At 44.4% G+C, this 17,500-nt stretch overlaps 1 protein-coding gene across 1 annotated transcript in view; it reads right to left on the bottom strand.

Annotated features, from left to right (window-relative positions):
• Window positions 1–17,500, bottom strand: part of LOC110326664 (acyl-CoA desaturase 3) — a 34,260-nt gene that overhangs the window by 1,457 nt on the left and 15,303 nt on the right. Inside the window, exons 3-5 of the mRNA XM_021205259.1 lie at window positions 5,940–6,070; window positions 4,299–4,504; window positions 2,136–2,368 (exon numbers count right to left, since the gene is read on the bottom strand). Coding sequence (XP_021060918.1) covers window positions 2,136–2,368; window positions 4,299–4,504; window positions 5,940–6,070 — 570 coding nt within the window. The remainder of the gene's footprint in view (window positions 1–2,135; window positions 2,369–4,298; window positions 4,505–5,939; window positions 6,071–17,500) is intronic.

The following is a 17,500-nucleotide window of genomic DNA, read 5'->3' as shown; positions in this document are numbered from 1 at the left end:
TGGCTATCCTTGGCTGTCAAATTGAGAGTATCTGGAGTTAACTGAAAGTCTGAAATGACTGAACATACCAGCGAGGGAATTTTTGCTTAAGTAAATCACTTGACAACGGAAGAACCACTTCTGGTCCAGATCTTTGAGGTGGGACAATACACCTCTCTCTAGCAAGGGCCACACCTCTGCTGGAAGTCTAGAGAAGGACATAAAGGAAGGAAACTCCTCACTCTGCAAGTCCTCACCCTCCCTAGCAAGTCTATCTCTTTACTTACTTCAGGATCCCTGCTAGAAGGAAGAGCAGCTGAGAGAAGGAAGAGCAGCTGAGACCTCCCACCTCTAGACTAATCAACTACTGGGTTCTTGGCCATTCTGGTCATAGGTAGTCATTGTCAGAGTTGCTGGACCACAGCTTCTAAGTCATTCTAACATATATATTATGTTCATATAATATATATTCATTCATTTTCTAAGTTCTTTTATTCTAGAGAACCCTGACTAATACACACACACACTCACACACACTCATACACACATTCACACACACACAATACACACACACACACAGACACAAACACACTCACAACACACTAATAAAAATTCCTTGTGTAATGCGATAGTCAAAATATTTTTCTGAAATTTCTAATTTATTTGGATGAAAATGTGCTATCTTTGTAGCATTGAATATTTAGCTAAATATTTACACCAGTATATTGCAAGAAATATAAACTGTGACTTCAAGAAGAAGAAAAATTGCCAAATATTGGTGTTGCACACCTTTAATCCTGGCACTTTGGAGTCAGAGGCAGTTGAGTTCAAAGCCAGCCTGGTCTACAGAGTGAGTTCCAGGACAGCCAGGGAGAAACAGAGAAACCCTGTCTCGCACCTCCCCTCTTGAGTTATAACAAGACAGGCAAACTCTGAAGTCTGGATTTATAATATTTTTAGGTGGCACTGCCTGTAATCCCAGCTCTGTGGAAGCTGAACCAGGAGGACGAGAAAGTTCAAGTCTAGCCAGGACATTTCCAAGGTAAAGATAAAAGAGCTAGACAAATAGCTTATTGGTAGATTTCAAGGACAGCCTGAGCTACAGAGTAAATGCAGGGCCAGCCTAGATGACTTAGTGAGTTCCTGTCTCACAATGTAGAAAAACCTATTGAGGGCTCAGGGATGTCTTTCAGCGCAGAGCACTTGCACAAGGCTGTAAATTTCATCCTCAGTTCTTTAGGAGGAGTGGGATGAAGGCAAAGGGGAAGAGAGGGCAGAGGAGAGAGAGAAGGGAGAGGAAAGAAGAAATTGAAGATGCGAATGGTAGGAATCAGGAGAGCAGCAGATGAAGTCAGAGAGGAATGAGAAGGAGCGGCGGAGGAGTGTCCAAAGGGACAAAGCAAGGTGTGGGCAGCTACCTAGGACAGGGAAGTCACAAGAGGCTGGAGCTGAGAGCATTCACAGTAGCTTCATTCACAAAATACATCTCAGTCCATAGCTGATTTACTTAAACATTGGTGAATGGAAGAGCACGCACAGTGGAGCTGGTGGTGGTGGTGCTGCTGCTGCTGCTGCTGCTGGTAGTGGTGGTGGTGGTGGTGGTGCTGATGCTGGTGGTGACGGTGGTGGTGGTCCCTGAATTTTGGATGGGCGTGCAAGTTCATGAAACCACACCAGAGAGAGGAGCCAGTACTCTGAGAATGGCTCGCTTTTAAGTCAACTGAACAAAGCCATGCTTGTTTCTTCTTTCCCTCATGTGGCATGACTAGGCTTATTGTATTCTCCATTGATCCTACTGTTCTATGTTTGAATCACCTGATCCAAGCAGGAATAGCCCAGTCCCGAGAACTGAATTGGAGATGCATCGTTGAGAAAGGCTCATTTGGAAGCCTTTTTAAAATTTATTTTTATTTTTATTTTTTTACCTTCCAATCAAAGGCAGGACTTTTTTTTTCAATCCTTTCCCCTCTTACATCAAGAGTGCTGCTTGACTCTCATGTTTTCCCCAATGCCACAACCTCGAGTTTTACAATGGAAGACATGAGACACTAAGCGCCTTTAAGAACAGGTGACTCACGTCTTGATCGATGCTCATGGAATAGAGAGACCACTGAATGTTAAAATGCCGACTGAACGTAGACTGCTGACTGACTTACCCATAGTTCCCAAGGAAACCAGGGCATTCTGCCGGGGATCGATGTTCTTGTCGTAGGGGCGATACCCGTAGAGGTGGGCGGCACTGTTCACCAGCCAAGTGGCGTTGAGCACCACAGCGTATCTCAGTAAAGTGGCAACATAAAAACTGTGTAGAAAAGTCTCGCCCCAGCAGTACCAGGGCACCAGCGTGGGCAGGATGAAGCACATCAGCAGAATGCCAAGCTTGTAGTACCTGCGTGGAGAGATCACAAGCTGAGTCTGGAGAGAATTGACTATTCTCAGTGGGAGGGGCTGCTATCTTCCTCTTACAGTGTGAGAGGACGAGGTGGATCTTCTCAGTACAGAGTGTTATCATTCTCATGATAAGTCTGTGTTGAGCGGAAATCGTCCTAAATTAATTCCACCAGTTGATAGAGCAAGGGCTCCATTGTTCTTACTCATAGAGGGATGGGGTTGGTTACTCAACAAATCGGGACCAAATCGCGTTCTCAGCCGTTCTGCGCTGAGGCGCTGTTTCAGTCTTCCTGATCTCACATCCACACAGAACAAGCCGCTAATTCTGACAGAACCGATGGGTGTCCCTTCAGCAGTAATGTCTCGAACTTTCCAGTCACTGACATGACCTGCATTCAGTTCTCATTCTCGTGCTCCCTTCCTTTCTGGTAGCATTTTGTCTAAGCTCTGCCCCACAGTTACCTGGCAACAGCCAGGTGCCCCTGACTCACTATAAAAGGGGCTGCTTGCCCCCTCCGCTCTATTTTGCCCTTGTCTTCTTGCTTCCCCTCTGTCTCCTCGTTCCTTACCCCTCCTTTTCCATTCCCTCCTCCATGTGATCATGGCCGGCCTTCTCTCTCTCTCTCTCTCTCCTAACCTCTAAACTCCCCTCCCCATGCCCTGAATAAACTTGTGGCTGGTCCCATAGAGGCACCTCCTTCCCCCATACCTGACTACCCCTCTACCAGAACATATTCCTTCTATCTTTTTATAAAACACAATATTCTCCACTTGCTAACTTGTGTCTGCATACTTTCTTCGCCTGACCTGACATTGGCCTTTGGAAAGCAGGGCTCTGTTTTTGTACCATCCGTTGTTGGAGAAATAAACTCTTCCTTGTCAAGCACTTTGATCCTATCTGTAGCTAAGGCACTGCTGGTGACATCAGTCTGGGTTACCTTCTTCTCCTTTCATTTCTTTTGTAGGTCAAGGGAACAGACTGCTTCTGGATCCTGCATGAAGCTTTAATCCACTTTCCTATTTTTGGTCTGCACACAGATCTTTCCGTTGTTTCTGATGCTGCGTTTTCATTAGCCTTTCTTGTTCTCCCTGAGCGGTCTCTGACCCTTTCTGCCTCTCACAGTACAGACAGTATTTTGCTTTCCTTCATGGCATCTTCGGTATTATGCTAAAATCTCCCAGAGGTTAAGGACTTAGCTGAATTCATTGTGTCTGTGAATATCCTCAGTCAGTGACTATTTGCTCCATTTAATTGGTTTAATGAAATCAGTTCACAGAGAGAAGAAAGAGCAACACTTCATGATATCCAAGCAATTAAAAACTAGGGTTTAAAATGATCTGTTTGTTTTTGTTTTATTGAAATAGCTTAATAGTTTATAGCCCTGGCTGTCCTGCACCTCACTCTGTAGACCAGGCTAGCCTCAAACCCACAGAGATCCACCTGCCTCTGTCTTTCAAATCCCAGGACGTGTGCCACCACACCTGGCCAATGTGCTCTTTAAGACTGTTTTTTATTATTTTTATTGATGTATATGTGCGTATGTCTGTGTGAGTAAATGCCCCATGTGTTCCTGTGCCTCTGAAGGCCAGAATGGGGTGTCAGACCCTTTGGAGCAGGAATCGTGGGAGTAAGTCACTCAATATGGGTGCTGGGATCTGAACTAGGGTCCTCTGGAAGAATAGGAAGTGCTTTTAACTGCTGAGCCATCTCCTCAGTCTACAGAGTATCACTATGTAGCTCTGGCTGGCCTGGACTTCACAGAAGTCTATCTGCGTGTGTCTCTCAAGGGCTGGGATTACAGGCACACTTGGCTGAAATGACACTATTGAACAGATAAACCTGGAAATTTATTCAGCTATTTTAAGGGCTAAGAGAAATGAGATCTTGAAACCTCATCTCTCAAGCTCCACCCCCACACCCCACTCACCTCCTCTGGAACATCACCAGCTTCTCGGCCTTTAGGTCAGACATGTCCAGTTTTCCGCCCTTCTCTTTGACAGCCGGGTGTTTGCGCACAAGCAGCCAACCCACGTGAGAGAAGAAGAAGCCACGGCGGGAATTGTGAGGGTCAGCGTGTGTTTCTGAGAACTTGTGGTGGGCGCGGTGATCTCGGGCCCATTCATACACGTCATTCTGGAAGCACAGGAGAGAGGAACCCAGGATTGAGAAGAGATTCCCTCCAGGGAGCCTGCAAGGACTTAGATATCTGCAAGGGCCTGGGACTCTCAGTGCAACTCTCAGAGTCCTAGGGACTCTGTCTCCAAGGATGCCTTGGCAACACCCTCTCATGCACACATGCCAGTGAAACTTATGTGAAAAAGCAATTTAAAGACCCAGAACAAAAGAACACTGTTGTGTCCCAAGGTTGTGTGGTGGGTAGATGGAAGGTGGGTCTTAATGTTCAGAGAGTTTCACCAGCAGAGAACAAGGTGTCTCTTTACGTAAGTAACATGAGACAGGGTTTCTTTCAAGGTATCTGATTGGGGGCAGAGAGATTATGAAACAGAAGGCCTTGGAGCCCAAGGTTCTGCTTTGTTGCAAGGCTGCAAAAACTCTATGTCATTGCCATCACAAGAGGGTTGTCACAGATGTAACCCAAGAGGACCGACATCTGAGATAGGAGCGTGGGCACATTGCTGAATGACCTCTGAGCTTTTCTGAACTTTATCCATTTCTTCAAGCATGTGCTAATTTGTCATTCTTTTTGTCCTCTAAACATAGAGACTGGAAGCCTTCACCATACACATTGTCAGAGCGAGGTGATTACACACATGTTAAGAGCCTCAGATATTGTCAAGGCAAAGTAATCAGTTAGTTTTCTAGTATTTCCCCCCTTATCTTCCAAGCTAAATCCTATACTGTAGCAACAGCCTATGGCTAAGTGAGTGTCCCTCTCCTAATTTCTTATAGTCTATCCATTATAAGCTTGTTGCAAGCGTTGTCCTTGGTGCTTGAGTTATCCATCATGGTAGCTCTTAATAGGACAACAAGATCAGCTTATTTAAAGTCTCAGTGACTTGGTTTCCTCATCTGTTCCGTGGGTGGAACAATAAGGCCTACTTCCTGGCATCTTAGTTAGGACTTGGGAGTGACTCCATGTCAAATGCTGGTCCAGTGTCCAGCGCATGGAGCTATAGACATGTTTGCTCTTATTACCTGAAACAAGGGAGTTCTTGAGTCTGTGACACATGCCACTTCCTATTACAGTAGAGTTCAAAGACAATCACAGCAAAGCATGATTTATTGGTGACTGAATGTTTAAGGAACCATAGTGTCTTGATGATATTCAATGGTCTTTTAAACCAAAAGGACTACACCAGCCATACTATGTTATAACCCAGGGAACTTAGGGTTCAAAGAAAGTTATGCCTGGAGAACTTGTTCTACCACTAACTTCCTATTTCCCTTCCCAGTGACCCTGAGATGTCCCATGTTGTGGGGATATCGATACCAAGCATGTTCTTGAGAAGGCCTCTGAAGACTACCTTTCTGGGTTCTGATGTCTGCCACTCTGCCCTGGATCATGCATAGAGCAGAGACACAAGAAAGAACAGCACCCGCTTCTTACCTGGAACGCCATGGTGTTGGCAATGATGAGGAAGATCCGCAGGGGCAATCGCGCCTTGTACGTTCTGTGGCTCCACAGGCGATGGACTCCGGCCCCAATGCCCTCAATACTGATCACATAGTAGACAAATGCTGTTGGGACGGCAACGGAAGAGTCAGCTAACTGCTAAGTGTCCAAGAACATCCTTCCGATCCCAGAGTTTGCTTCTTAGGGTTTGAAGGAATCTGTGGGTTACTCTTTGAGGCATCATAGCATTCAACCTCACAAAAAAAATCATCACCTCGAATCACTCCACCTAGGAATGGACATGAGTTAGGATGACCCAGGCACAAAGTGGGCAGAAAGGCAGGATGTTGCAAAGAAAACAGGTTGTCAGCGTTGTCCACTGCATTATCCTGATTCTACCACCTGTCAGACCACCACAACGCTTTTCTGGGTTCTATGCCCTTTGACCTTCAGATCATTTCCCCAAGGGGTTCAAGGTCATCAACTATTCCAGACCTAAGTACCCCAAATCAAGAATGTTTAGAAAATAGCAATCAGAGCTCAATCTCAACTGAAGGGAAGATTCATAGACCACGGGGCCATGACTGTTAACTTGTTGCTATTGCAGCGTTTCGGCCCTGTAGCAGAGGTCTCAGGGTGAGACTCAGCCCTGCACAGTCACATTTACCCAGAGCCTCAAGCTTCACTGATCCTTAACATTATCATATGTTGCAGGATAGTTGATCGCATTGTGAACCCCAAGGCTGTAAACTGGAAACACCTTGTTGTGATATGGCTCAGCCCTCGCACACACATCTTTAGTCCAAAGAGCTTTCTGTAAACAGGATTAAAGGAAGTCAATGATAGGTCAAGAGGTGGAGAAAGCACCCAGCTGACCTTCTTACCTCACCCACACTGTCTTAAATACGGTTCACCTCAGAGACCCTCCTTTCTCTGACTTGGACTTTATTATGTTCACTCCCTGTCAAATGGTTGCTTGGTCCACCTCTTGACCCATCACTGACTCTGTTTAATCCTGTTTACAGAAAGCTCTTGGGTTAAAGGTGTGTACTTGGGCTGAGCCACAGAACAAGGTTTTTCCAGTTCACAATCTTGGGGTATACAATGTGATCAAATATCCTGTAACATTTCCCCCTTTTATTTAAATAAAAGACCCTTTCTCTAACGTCAATAAACTATATACTATCTGGCAAGAATTACGTTCATAATGTCCAGTCCTTTTGTATTTGGCAGCCTTGGAGAAAGTACTCTACTATCCTGTGCTGGTGAGCCCAAAGTTCTATACCTGGATCACTTTCTACCCTAACTTGCATTTACTAACCTAAAAACATCTTTTTAGACCTTAAAAGGTTTTCTTAAATCTTAAACAACTTAAGCTTAACTGTGAGACCATCACTATCTAGTCCTCAACCCCATCAGAGACCTAAGAAGGATAAATATTACCTGAATAAACAGCAGGCACAGAGCAAGCAGCTTCTAAAACTATAGAAATGATAGAGACAGCTGCCTGCCTGAGCAGTCACCAAGATTCCTCCGCAATGTTGGAGCAACAGTCTCTTCGGCCTACTGGCCCAGAATAATAATAGTCTGACAAATTTTGTGTGAAGGAGAAGTTACGAAGGGCTTCTCTGTCTTGTACTGGCAGAATTCAGCAGTCGCCACTCTCTGTGTCCTGTTTGTCCACAGCTTGGACAGCATGCTGTTAGCAGTTGAGGCAAGGGCAGCAAAGGCAGTTTCTTGCCCAGTGGCAGCTTGCCACATGTGAAGCAAACTCCATAAGGAGAGTCTTCAATGCTCATCATCTTTGAAATAGAATGGGGTACTGCCAGGAGCTGACATGTCTTAATAAAACATCTTTAAATGCCATATTCTACAGATCGTTGATATTTTTGAAGACCATCTAACCACCTCAGCATATTTGAATAGGAAACTGTTGCTTGTCTCTCTTGTGGTCTGACACCTTCCCTGCCTCCCCGAAATAGCTGTAACCATTTTGTTCCATGCCTGCCAGTTATTTCACATTGTTGCTGTACCATGCCTGCCAGTCATCAACACAGGGAAGTGGCTTGGTTCAGAGCAAGGACCTGCTGACCACATGCCCTGTTTGATCTGTCGGTTCTGAATGGTCTGTGTGAGGTTTGCTAATCTTAAGAAACTCCACAAAGCTTTACATAGGACCCATCAAATCAAAGGACAATATGAACTGCTATGTCTGCAATGTCTTGGGTCAGAGCTGACGACCAGGTGGTACTTCCTGTACCTGCGTATGAACTCACTGTGGTTTTATCCTTTATGATCTGGCAGAAAAAGATATCCATTGTCGCAGTTCAGATAATTCTGAGCTATGTCCCTGCTCTGACCAGTATCAGGGTGTGCTGTGCCTTCAATAATCTAGTCTTGCTTACCTGAGATCAGTGTTCATAAGGTTTGTGTGAGGATCCTGAACCCCAACATTTGGTCCATTGGTCAGGAACGACCCTTACCCTTGAACACTCCTCAGGAGTTAGGAAATGCCACCAAGCAGCTCTCTCTACGAAGTAAGTTTTTCTACGAGGAGGAAAGTTTCCTGTTCCTGCTCAGTTCTTTCTCTTGTTTTGTTTTTGCTTCTGGTGTTGGAGACCCAAAGGTGGGCAACTGCACAAAGCATGAGCCAACGCAGGGAAACAGGTCTCTAAAGATACTGTTAAATTAGGATAATGCTTTATGCTATTCCTGTCCTAGACATCAGACTTATAAAAGATAGGATTTAAAGCAATGTTTCTTTAATGAGGCACTAAAACTGTACCTTCATGCATTGGTATACAAGAACTTTTCTCTTCTTTTCTTTTTTTCTTTTTTTCTTTTTTTCCCAAACAGGGTTTCTCTGTGTAGCCCTGGCTGTCCTGGAACTCACTCTGTAGATAAGGCTGAACTCGAACTCAGAAATATGACTGCCCCTGCTTCATATTTCTGCTGGGATTAAAGGCATGTGCCACCACTGCCTGGCACAAGAACTTTTCTTGCTGATAGCCAAATTTTCTAAGAACAAAATAACGTACTTGATATTTATTTTTAAAACACTGGATTTTGTTTACTCTGTTAAAAAAGGGTTTTTGTCTTCTAAACTTATGGTTACATTGTTAGACCTTTGCTTTGTCTTCCGAAAATTATGGTTATGCTGTGTGGCTTCATTCTTTAAAAAACAAAGATGCTTCATTTTGATATTGCAAAAGGAACTTTAAAAACTTATAGTTAAATATATAAAGCTATGGGACATTTTAAATTATGTTGAATACTTTATTGGAATGTCTTTGTTAATGTATGTTGGTTACAATGAAGGAGGAAATTTTTATGAAACTAGCTATAATGGTAATGATAATTTTAGGAATTACAGTGAACCACAGCAATCAAACTATGGACACATGAAGGAGGGACAATTATGGTGAAAAAAGAAAAAGCCCAGGCAGTCCTTGTGATGGTGGGATGGCCAGATGCTGGATACCATAGCAGAGAGTTTTAAAATAAAACAGAAGTGGGCTACAGTTCTTAGGAGGAGGAAGAACGAGAAGATGTCAGGAAAGCTGCAGGTTCCTTGCAGACAGTTGCCACAATGTCACAAATGCATTAAAGAAACTGTAAAAATCTGCCAAAGAAGGAACCATGATCCACGGTCAGGAGAGTTATTGCAGCTTAAACAGTAAACGCTTCTGGTTCAGGACTGTCATAGCCACAGTTTGAAAAAAAAAATACAGCTATTGACTAATGAATAAGGTGTCAGATATACGATATATATTCCTGAAGCCTTTTTATCTGTTGTGGTTTTGTCTTTTTCTTTTCATTGCATCAGGTATTTCCTCTGTAAATTGTGGTAAGGATGCCAGGAATAAAAATTAAGGAATTTATTCATTTAAAATCTTTTTTTTTTTTTTAGAGGTTTACAAGATCAAAGAGGTTAAGAATCACTAGCTCATGAAATCTATTCTCAGTTCCTTTCAGTTTGCCTGAGCTTTGGCAAAGCTCCAGCAGTCGCCTCTTTCAGCCAAAGGAGCTGAGCCAAGCTGAGAAGAGACCTATTAGCCAAGGGCTTTGCCATTTTTCCAACTTGTTAACTGTTTCCTGTTCTGACACTGGCTTCAGCTTAAACTAAATCATATGGAATACTGTCATGTTCTGCTATATTCTACCTGATAAAAGTAAAAAAAAAAAAAACCTTCCTAGTCTCTTTATGGAATATGGTTAGGGGTTAAAAAGTTTTTATTTTGGTACTAGAGGAGTTTCAATTCAAAGCTATAATTTTTAAGGTTCCAACCTAACAGAGATGTCAATAGCCTTGAAAATGATCAAATCCTTTAATGTGTTCAGAAATTTAGAGCAGCAAAACCCCCAAGAACAGACAAAGATGGTTTAACTCAGATATGCTGGGTAGGTACTGGTCCTCAAAAAAGTCAGAAACCTGCTGAATATGGCATTTAATATGTTTAAACTTACTATGACAGACAGAAACTCCCAAATCATAACAGTGACCCCGTAACGTCTCCAAGAAGATATGGGCACAATGACAAAGGACTCCATTGGGATCAGGGTATGATAACCACTGGGCATAACTGCCCCAATGCCTTGCCTGCTGCCAGAGCCTAGCCTAAACTGTGGATAAACAGAGGACAATTGGAGAACTGACTGCCACACACTGCCTAAGTTCAAGGTGAGGTAGTCTCTCTCATGTTCCTCCTCCACAGGAAAAAGCCTCTTCATCTTCTGGGCCTCGTGACCAAAGACTGCCTCTGCCCCACCCCGTGCCACGGAGACACGGGAGCCGGGGTTGGTAACTGTCTCGGCAATAAAATACGGCCTAGTCTCTGTCATTTTGATTGATACATAGGTCCATCTGGGTTACAATACATCCTTCTTCAGACCTCTGATCACATTGACAGCTTAACAGCTAAAAGAGAAAACAAAGAAAAAAAACCAAAGGCAGCTCGCTCCTCACCTCCAGGTAATCCACCACTATGTTATTAAAGATGGCAAACAGGTTAAAAAAAAAAAAAAGGGCTGGAGAGATGGCTCAGCGGTTAAGAGTACTGACTGCTCTTCTGAAGGCCCTGAGTTCAAATCCCAGCAACCACATGGTGGCTCACAACCATCTGTCATGAGATCTGCCTCCCTCTTCTGGAGTGTTTGAAGACAGCTACAGTGTACTTACATATAATAAATAAACAATTAAAAAAAAAAAGATGGCAAACAGGTATGCCTTGCTCACAGGCTTCATATTAAATGACACTCCCAATAATCAACTGTCTGTGTCTCATAATAAGTTATTGGATGGAAAAATGTAAAACCTAAAACTTACTTAAGATCTGAAAAAAGTGTTTATACGTTTAAAAAATGATTGAGGTTGATAATACAGATGACAAAGATTAGTGGATATAAAAAAACTTGTGAGATGAAGGAAAATGATTTCAAAAGATGTTGAAGGTTGATAAATACAAATTAAAAATGGGAGAGTCTAAAAAGATATTTACTATTTGAGGATCTAAGAAGGTATTTTAAGATATATAAATGCAAGTTATAAAGGTATAAAAATAATTTAAAATAAAAAATGGGAACTGTTTAATATTCCCCCACATGCTATTGTTATTTCACTGTTCGGAATTTTGATATTGATCGTTGGAGGTCTAATGAGCTGATGGAACATTGGCAGTTTACAATTCCATCACCAGCTCATGATTTTAATTCCCTTTTGGTTGTCTTCTGAGTATATGCTTAAAGATGCTTCTCACCATGCTAAACCATCTCTGCTCATCCTGCACATCTGGCCCTTGGGACTGAGGAGAGAATGTTCCGTGCCTTCTAACCCAAACCTACAGCTATTACAAGCTCTCAAAGGAACGAGTCTATTCCAGTTGTCTAATAGACACTACTTTTTTCCCTTAAGTATGGATTTCAGTACAATGGTAAGTACTAATGTACATCCTTTTGTAAACTAACGTTCATATAAGCTTCAGGGAATCAAGAATCCTAAGACTTGGACCCACCTGTCACAGATCAAATGGACCCCAGAGAGCGTACCTGCCTGTTCTTGAAACTGGGCTTTTCCCTTGGCCTTGGAATTCCTTACCTCCCCCAATTACTAGACAATTCTGCTTTCTGTTCCTTCTCTATGTTTGTGTCAGCAGATTTTCACCTGGCTGACAGACTCCGTCCAGGGATCTCCTGTGGAGTTGCTGAACTCTGGACTTGCTAAAAGCTGATGTTAACCAGTCCCACCCATGTGATGGCTCCCTGTCTTTCATCTGGATTAGCTAAGTAAATGTTTCTAAGAAACGCCCCATTGCCTAGCCTTTGACTAGCATTGCAGCCTTCCTGGGCCCCTTGGACAATGCCCTAATGTCAGCAGGAAGCAGTTACAGAAGGAAGATATGATGTCCGTCCATTATCCCACCTTACAGGCTGAAATCCTGAGTCAAACAGGAACTACCCTAGGCCCACTCAGGAAAGGACCCCACTTTGTCATCCTGACCACCCCATGGCCACGAAAATAGATGGAATCCAATCCTGGATTCATCACTCTCTTCTGAAGTTCACCCCCCCTCCCCAAAACATCTGGACCCAGACCAACAATGGGGTGTTAGACAACACCCACAGGACCCGTTAAAAATCAGACGGATAAAAGATTTGTGAGGCTTGTTTTCTATTTTATGTTGCCTTGGGCTGCTGACAGACACGCTCCAGTACAACACACATGAACATCGATTAGAACTACAGACGGAAGCCTAACTAACTGCTTATGGTTCCCCTGCCCTCACGCTTGACTTATGCAAATTGTTTGGGCCAAAATGGAACAAAATGGGCCAAAGGCCACAAACATATATGTTCCCTTATCCTCTAGGTCTTTTGGATATAGGATCAAGAATATGGAAAACAGTTTGTCCACCCTTCAGGTATATATGCCTGTCCCTCAGCTGAAGACCCTGACTGCGGGGGACATGTTGTGTGCTTTTTGTGCCACGTGGGGCGATAAAGCATTAGCTTCCTGGGTAATAAGGATAAGTACATTCAGCTATAGAGGGTTGAGAGTCAGTCTAGAAAACTTGGGAAAATCAACCCCATTCAAATTAAGATATAAATGATATAATTTATAAAATACAAGGTAGATTTGGGGACTCCTCCTTTATGCATCTGGTAATGACCCTGGGATGATGATATTCACCACCCAGAGATTCCAGGTCACCAGGAACAGGGTCTTAGACATCAGTGGTTCCAACACAATGTTGAACCCTCTCCCTGTCCTAGAAAGGACAAGGTCTCTGCTTATATAAGATATCAGTCCCGGAACCTGCAACACTGTAATGTACAGATATTAATGCAGGAGTTTCACCTTACTATTTAGTAGCTCCAAAAGGCACTTGGTTTGCTTGTGCCTTCACACTGCCCCCCTGTATCAGTCCCTTTAGCATCACTGAAACTTCTGAGTTTTGCCTGCATATACATCTGTAGCCTCTGGTATAGTACTATCCTGGAAAAAGAGGTTAGGAACACCCAGGACTTCTACACCGTTCCTGGATGGCCAGGGCAGTGCCAACACTAGTGCTTCTCCTAATCAGCAAGGGCATAGCAAGTCCTACCAGCATGAGAGCAGCAACACTTACTAAGGGAGATCAAAATGTCAAATATTGCCGGCGTGGTGGCGCACTCCTTTAAACCCAGCACTCGGGAGGCAGAGGCAGGTGGATTTCTGAGTTCTAGGCCAGCCTGGCTGGTCTACAAAGTGAGTTCCAGGACAGCCAGGGCTACACAGAAAAACCCTGTCTCGAAAAAAACAAACAAACAAAAAAGTCAAATATTTAAGCCAACAATGAGTGATATAAAAGTTTGTCCTCCTGGCCTCAGTAAAGAAAATTTTTGAGTCAATTATTTGACTCATTGGGACAACTCAAAAAGGGGGGGGAATGCTATGGTTTGACACCTCCCTCTCCAAGCATAGTTGTAGCCATTTCATACCATGCCTGTCAGCTATTTCATATTGTTGCTGTAACATGCCTGCCAGTCATTGACACAGTGAAGTGACTTGGCTCAAAGACATGCTGATCACATACTCAGTTTTGTTCTGTATTTTCTGAATGTGTGGTATGAGTTTTGCTAATCTTAAGAAATCTCACAAAGCTTTGTGTAGGACTTATCAAATCAAAGGTCAATATGAACTGTTATGTCTGAAATCACTTGAGTCAGAGCTGACCACCCAGCAGTACTTCCTGTACCTGTGTACTCACTGTGGCTTTTGTGGTTTTGTCCTTTGTGAGCTGACAGAAAAAGATATCTGTTGTTATAGTTCAGATAATTCTGGGCTATGTTCCTGATCTGAGGAACAGTCAATAACTACTCTTGCTAAGCTGAGATCAGTGTTCACGTGGTTTGTGTGGCGATTTCTGAACACCAACAGTCTCTAGCTGTTTACTATCCTGGTGAGTACGTTGATGAAGCTAAAAGCTAAGTGTTCATGCAGCGTCAGAGCACTGATCCAGTCTCAGCTGTATCATCCACTTCATAGGAATGCAGCACTCCAACTCAAACCCTACAAGATCAGTCTCTCTAATGCGGAGTGGACACTGGGTGTACCCGTCTGTTGCTCAGATTGGTAGAACTAGGATGTGGAACTGAGGCCTGGTTAGTACCTAGGGGGCATCTGGAAACCATAGAACCTCTGGGGCTACAGAACTTAGCTGAGATTGGAGACACCAAACATTGTACAAACTGCTATGTGTCCCTCGGCATCAAGAGTTAGTGGTTTTCTAAGTGGTCTCTTTCCTCCTCTCTTCCGCCTCCTGTGTGTCATCTGGTCCTCGTATAGGCCCTCGGGACAACCATAGAGACGGTGTCTGCCCTAGGGAAGGGCTGACTGTATCCTTCTGAACTGGGATGAGGCCTCAGATGATTTGCAGCCTCTGACTCAGTGGTGACTGAGGTCGTCCCATGAAGACGATCTGACTGCACCTGGGCAGAGAAGCCAGTGGAGGGCAAACCTGAAGTCACAGGAGGAAAGGGAAGGAAGGCTTAAAGCAGAGCCAGAGTACCAAGAAAAATGTCTGAATCTGCTCCACACTGCAGATTGCCAAGACACATTGGCTCCAGAGTACAGACAATGCTATCTTAACAGGGGCGCTGGAGTGACGGTCCTCGTGACATTGAGTCATGATCTTATTCTGTCAATCGCTTAGGTCACGTAGGCCCTTTCCCTGTCCCCAGGGAAGGAGTATATGTATCTACACTGATGGTGAAAGAGCTTCCCCCTCAGGTGAGGGTTGGAAAAGTTTGGTCTCTGGCCCTCAGTCTTGTCAGAGGCCTTAATCCAGAGGGCTCCACTGAGTGGTTCTCAAATGAGAGAAAAGCTTTTCAAAATCCCCAAGTCAGGAAAAGGGTGCATGCACAGCCAGGTGCTAATGATGCACTTCCCTTTGGGATAAAACAAGAAAAGCCTCTAAAACTGAAAGGTAGGAGAGAACTCCATCTGAGACCAAGGTGCTGAAGGCAGAATTTTGTAACCCTCATTTTACAACAGTCATTCTGAGAGCTACCTAATCTACCCATGAGACTGCAGGGGCAAGAGGGAAGTCATTTCCCATGCCAGCTTCTGTGTGCCAAATTTCTTTACAAAAGCATAGCACACAGGAATGGGCAGGGCACTGAAGCCAGGGACCACAGTCCTGTGTTTGGATGGCAAACCTTTCCCTGTAGTAGCAACTGATGCCACCCAAGCACAGGATTTGGTCAAACACTGAGAACTGAATGGAAGGAAGACTCAGGCTGGAGAGGGAGCTTGCAGGGAATCCCTTCATGCCCAGTCCTTCTGCTTCTGAAATATCATTGCCTCAGCAGGTAACTTAAAAGACCCAAAAGGGATTTTAGAACCCCAAAGGGGATCTCCTACGGTGTATCTTCTTAGGGTATTGACTGGATTTTCAACTTTTTTTCTTTCTTTTTTTTTTTTAAAGATTTATTTAATTATATCTAAGTACACTGTAGCTGTCTTCAGACATGCTAGAAAAGGGCATCAGATCTCATTATGGGTGGTTGTGAGCCACCATGTGGTTGCTGGGATTTGAACTCAGGACCTTCAGAAGAGCAGTCAGTGCTCTTAACCACTGAACCATCTCTCCAGCCCATTGGGTGGGTTTTCTGAGACAACACTTAAGGACCCAAATCTCATCAACTTTAAGATGGAAGAGGTCTGGGGCGGACAGGCTAACACCAGTGTTTCTACACCAATACATTCCGAGAGAGAGAGAGAGAGAGAGAGAGAGAGAGAGAGAGAGAGAGAGAGANAGAGAGAGAGAGAGAGAGAGAGAGAGAGAGAGAGAGAGAGAGAGAGAGAGAGAGGAGAGAGAGAGTTGTCAAAGAGCTCTCCACATCTGACACTGTCCACCCAAACCTCCCAGGAGTATCTAGGAAAGTATGGTGGGCTCACCAGCCCTCAGAGCCCCTGGGCTGCAGAGCTCCTAGGGTCAGGGCTTGTGTGGACCAGAAGCCTTCTTCAAGGCTTTATCCTCTGACATGCCTGTCTCTGCCAAGAAAGATGGCTAGAGGCCAAAGACAACTGGAGTTAGAGGGTGCTAGGGTCATGGCATGCTATGGCTTCAGGAAAAAGGGACAGCTGCAGGCTAGACAGAGAGCAGGACCGGAAGCACCCTGTAATGTAAATATTCAAAGAGCATCTTGTTGACTGGCATGGGCCACACCCTGACAACCTACCTGGAGTAGCAGAGCCATAGGCCTGCATACTCGGGGGTTAGAGGAGCCTGCCTCACCCCCCTCCAGCCCAAACCAGCCTGGCCTCAACGGGGACTAAGGTCTGAATGGTTGTAAGGATAACCAACTCTGTTTTGTACTTTTCCTTTTCAATGGCTTCTCCTCCTTTGCAGTATACCCTGACTTGTCCCCTGACTGGGCTCACTCAGCATGTAGCTCATGCAGTTGGTATGGTACCTTATTCCCATGTCCCCTAGGTAGGGCCTGGTTCTCCTGTGGCAGGAAGGAAGGGCTGGGACAGGCATCCAAATAAGTGATATAAAAATGTGTGCCAGGCTGTTGGCTACCTAGGTGCTGCATTGCTACCCCACAGTGAGCCCTGCACATGGTTTCATAGCTTGGTCCCCAGCACCCTTGTTAAAGTACTCCCAATAATCAAGGATACGACACAGTGGGAGAGTAACTGGCTAGTATGCCCAAGGTCACGGGTTTAACAAACAAACAACAAAACACCCCAGGCTGCTTCTGCCAGAGAAGTTAACTCAGGATGTAATCCCAGCAGGCTGAAGCAGGAGGATTACCATGGGCTCGATGCCAACCTGGAGAGGCTAACATAGAGAGTCCCAGGACAGTCCAGGTAACACAGTGAGATTCTGAGAAATCAGTCAAACAAAACAAACCAGTTGTGCCTGCACTTGGGAAGTGGGCCCAGAAAACCAGAGACTTAAGGTCATTCTCTGCTAGAGAGAGTTCCAGGCCAGGGCCACATGAGGACCTGTCTCATGAAAGAAAGAGAGAGAGAGAGAGAGAGAGAGAGAGAGAGAGAGAGAGAGAGA

The sequence above is a fragment of the Mus pahari genome, chromosome 1 (assembly GCF_900095145.1).
Source record: "Mus pahari chromosome 1, PAHARI_EIJ_v1.1, whole genome shotgun sequence".
NCBI lineage: Eukaryota > Metazoa > Chordata > Mammalia > Rodentia > Muridae > Mus > Mus pahari.
The sequence above is the reverse complement of the archived record's forward strand: the minus strand, read 5'-3'. Positions and strand labels throughout refer to the sequence as shown.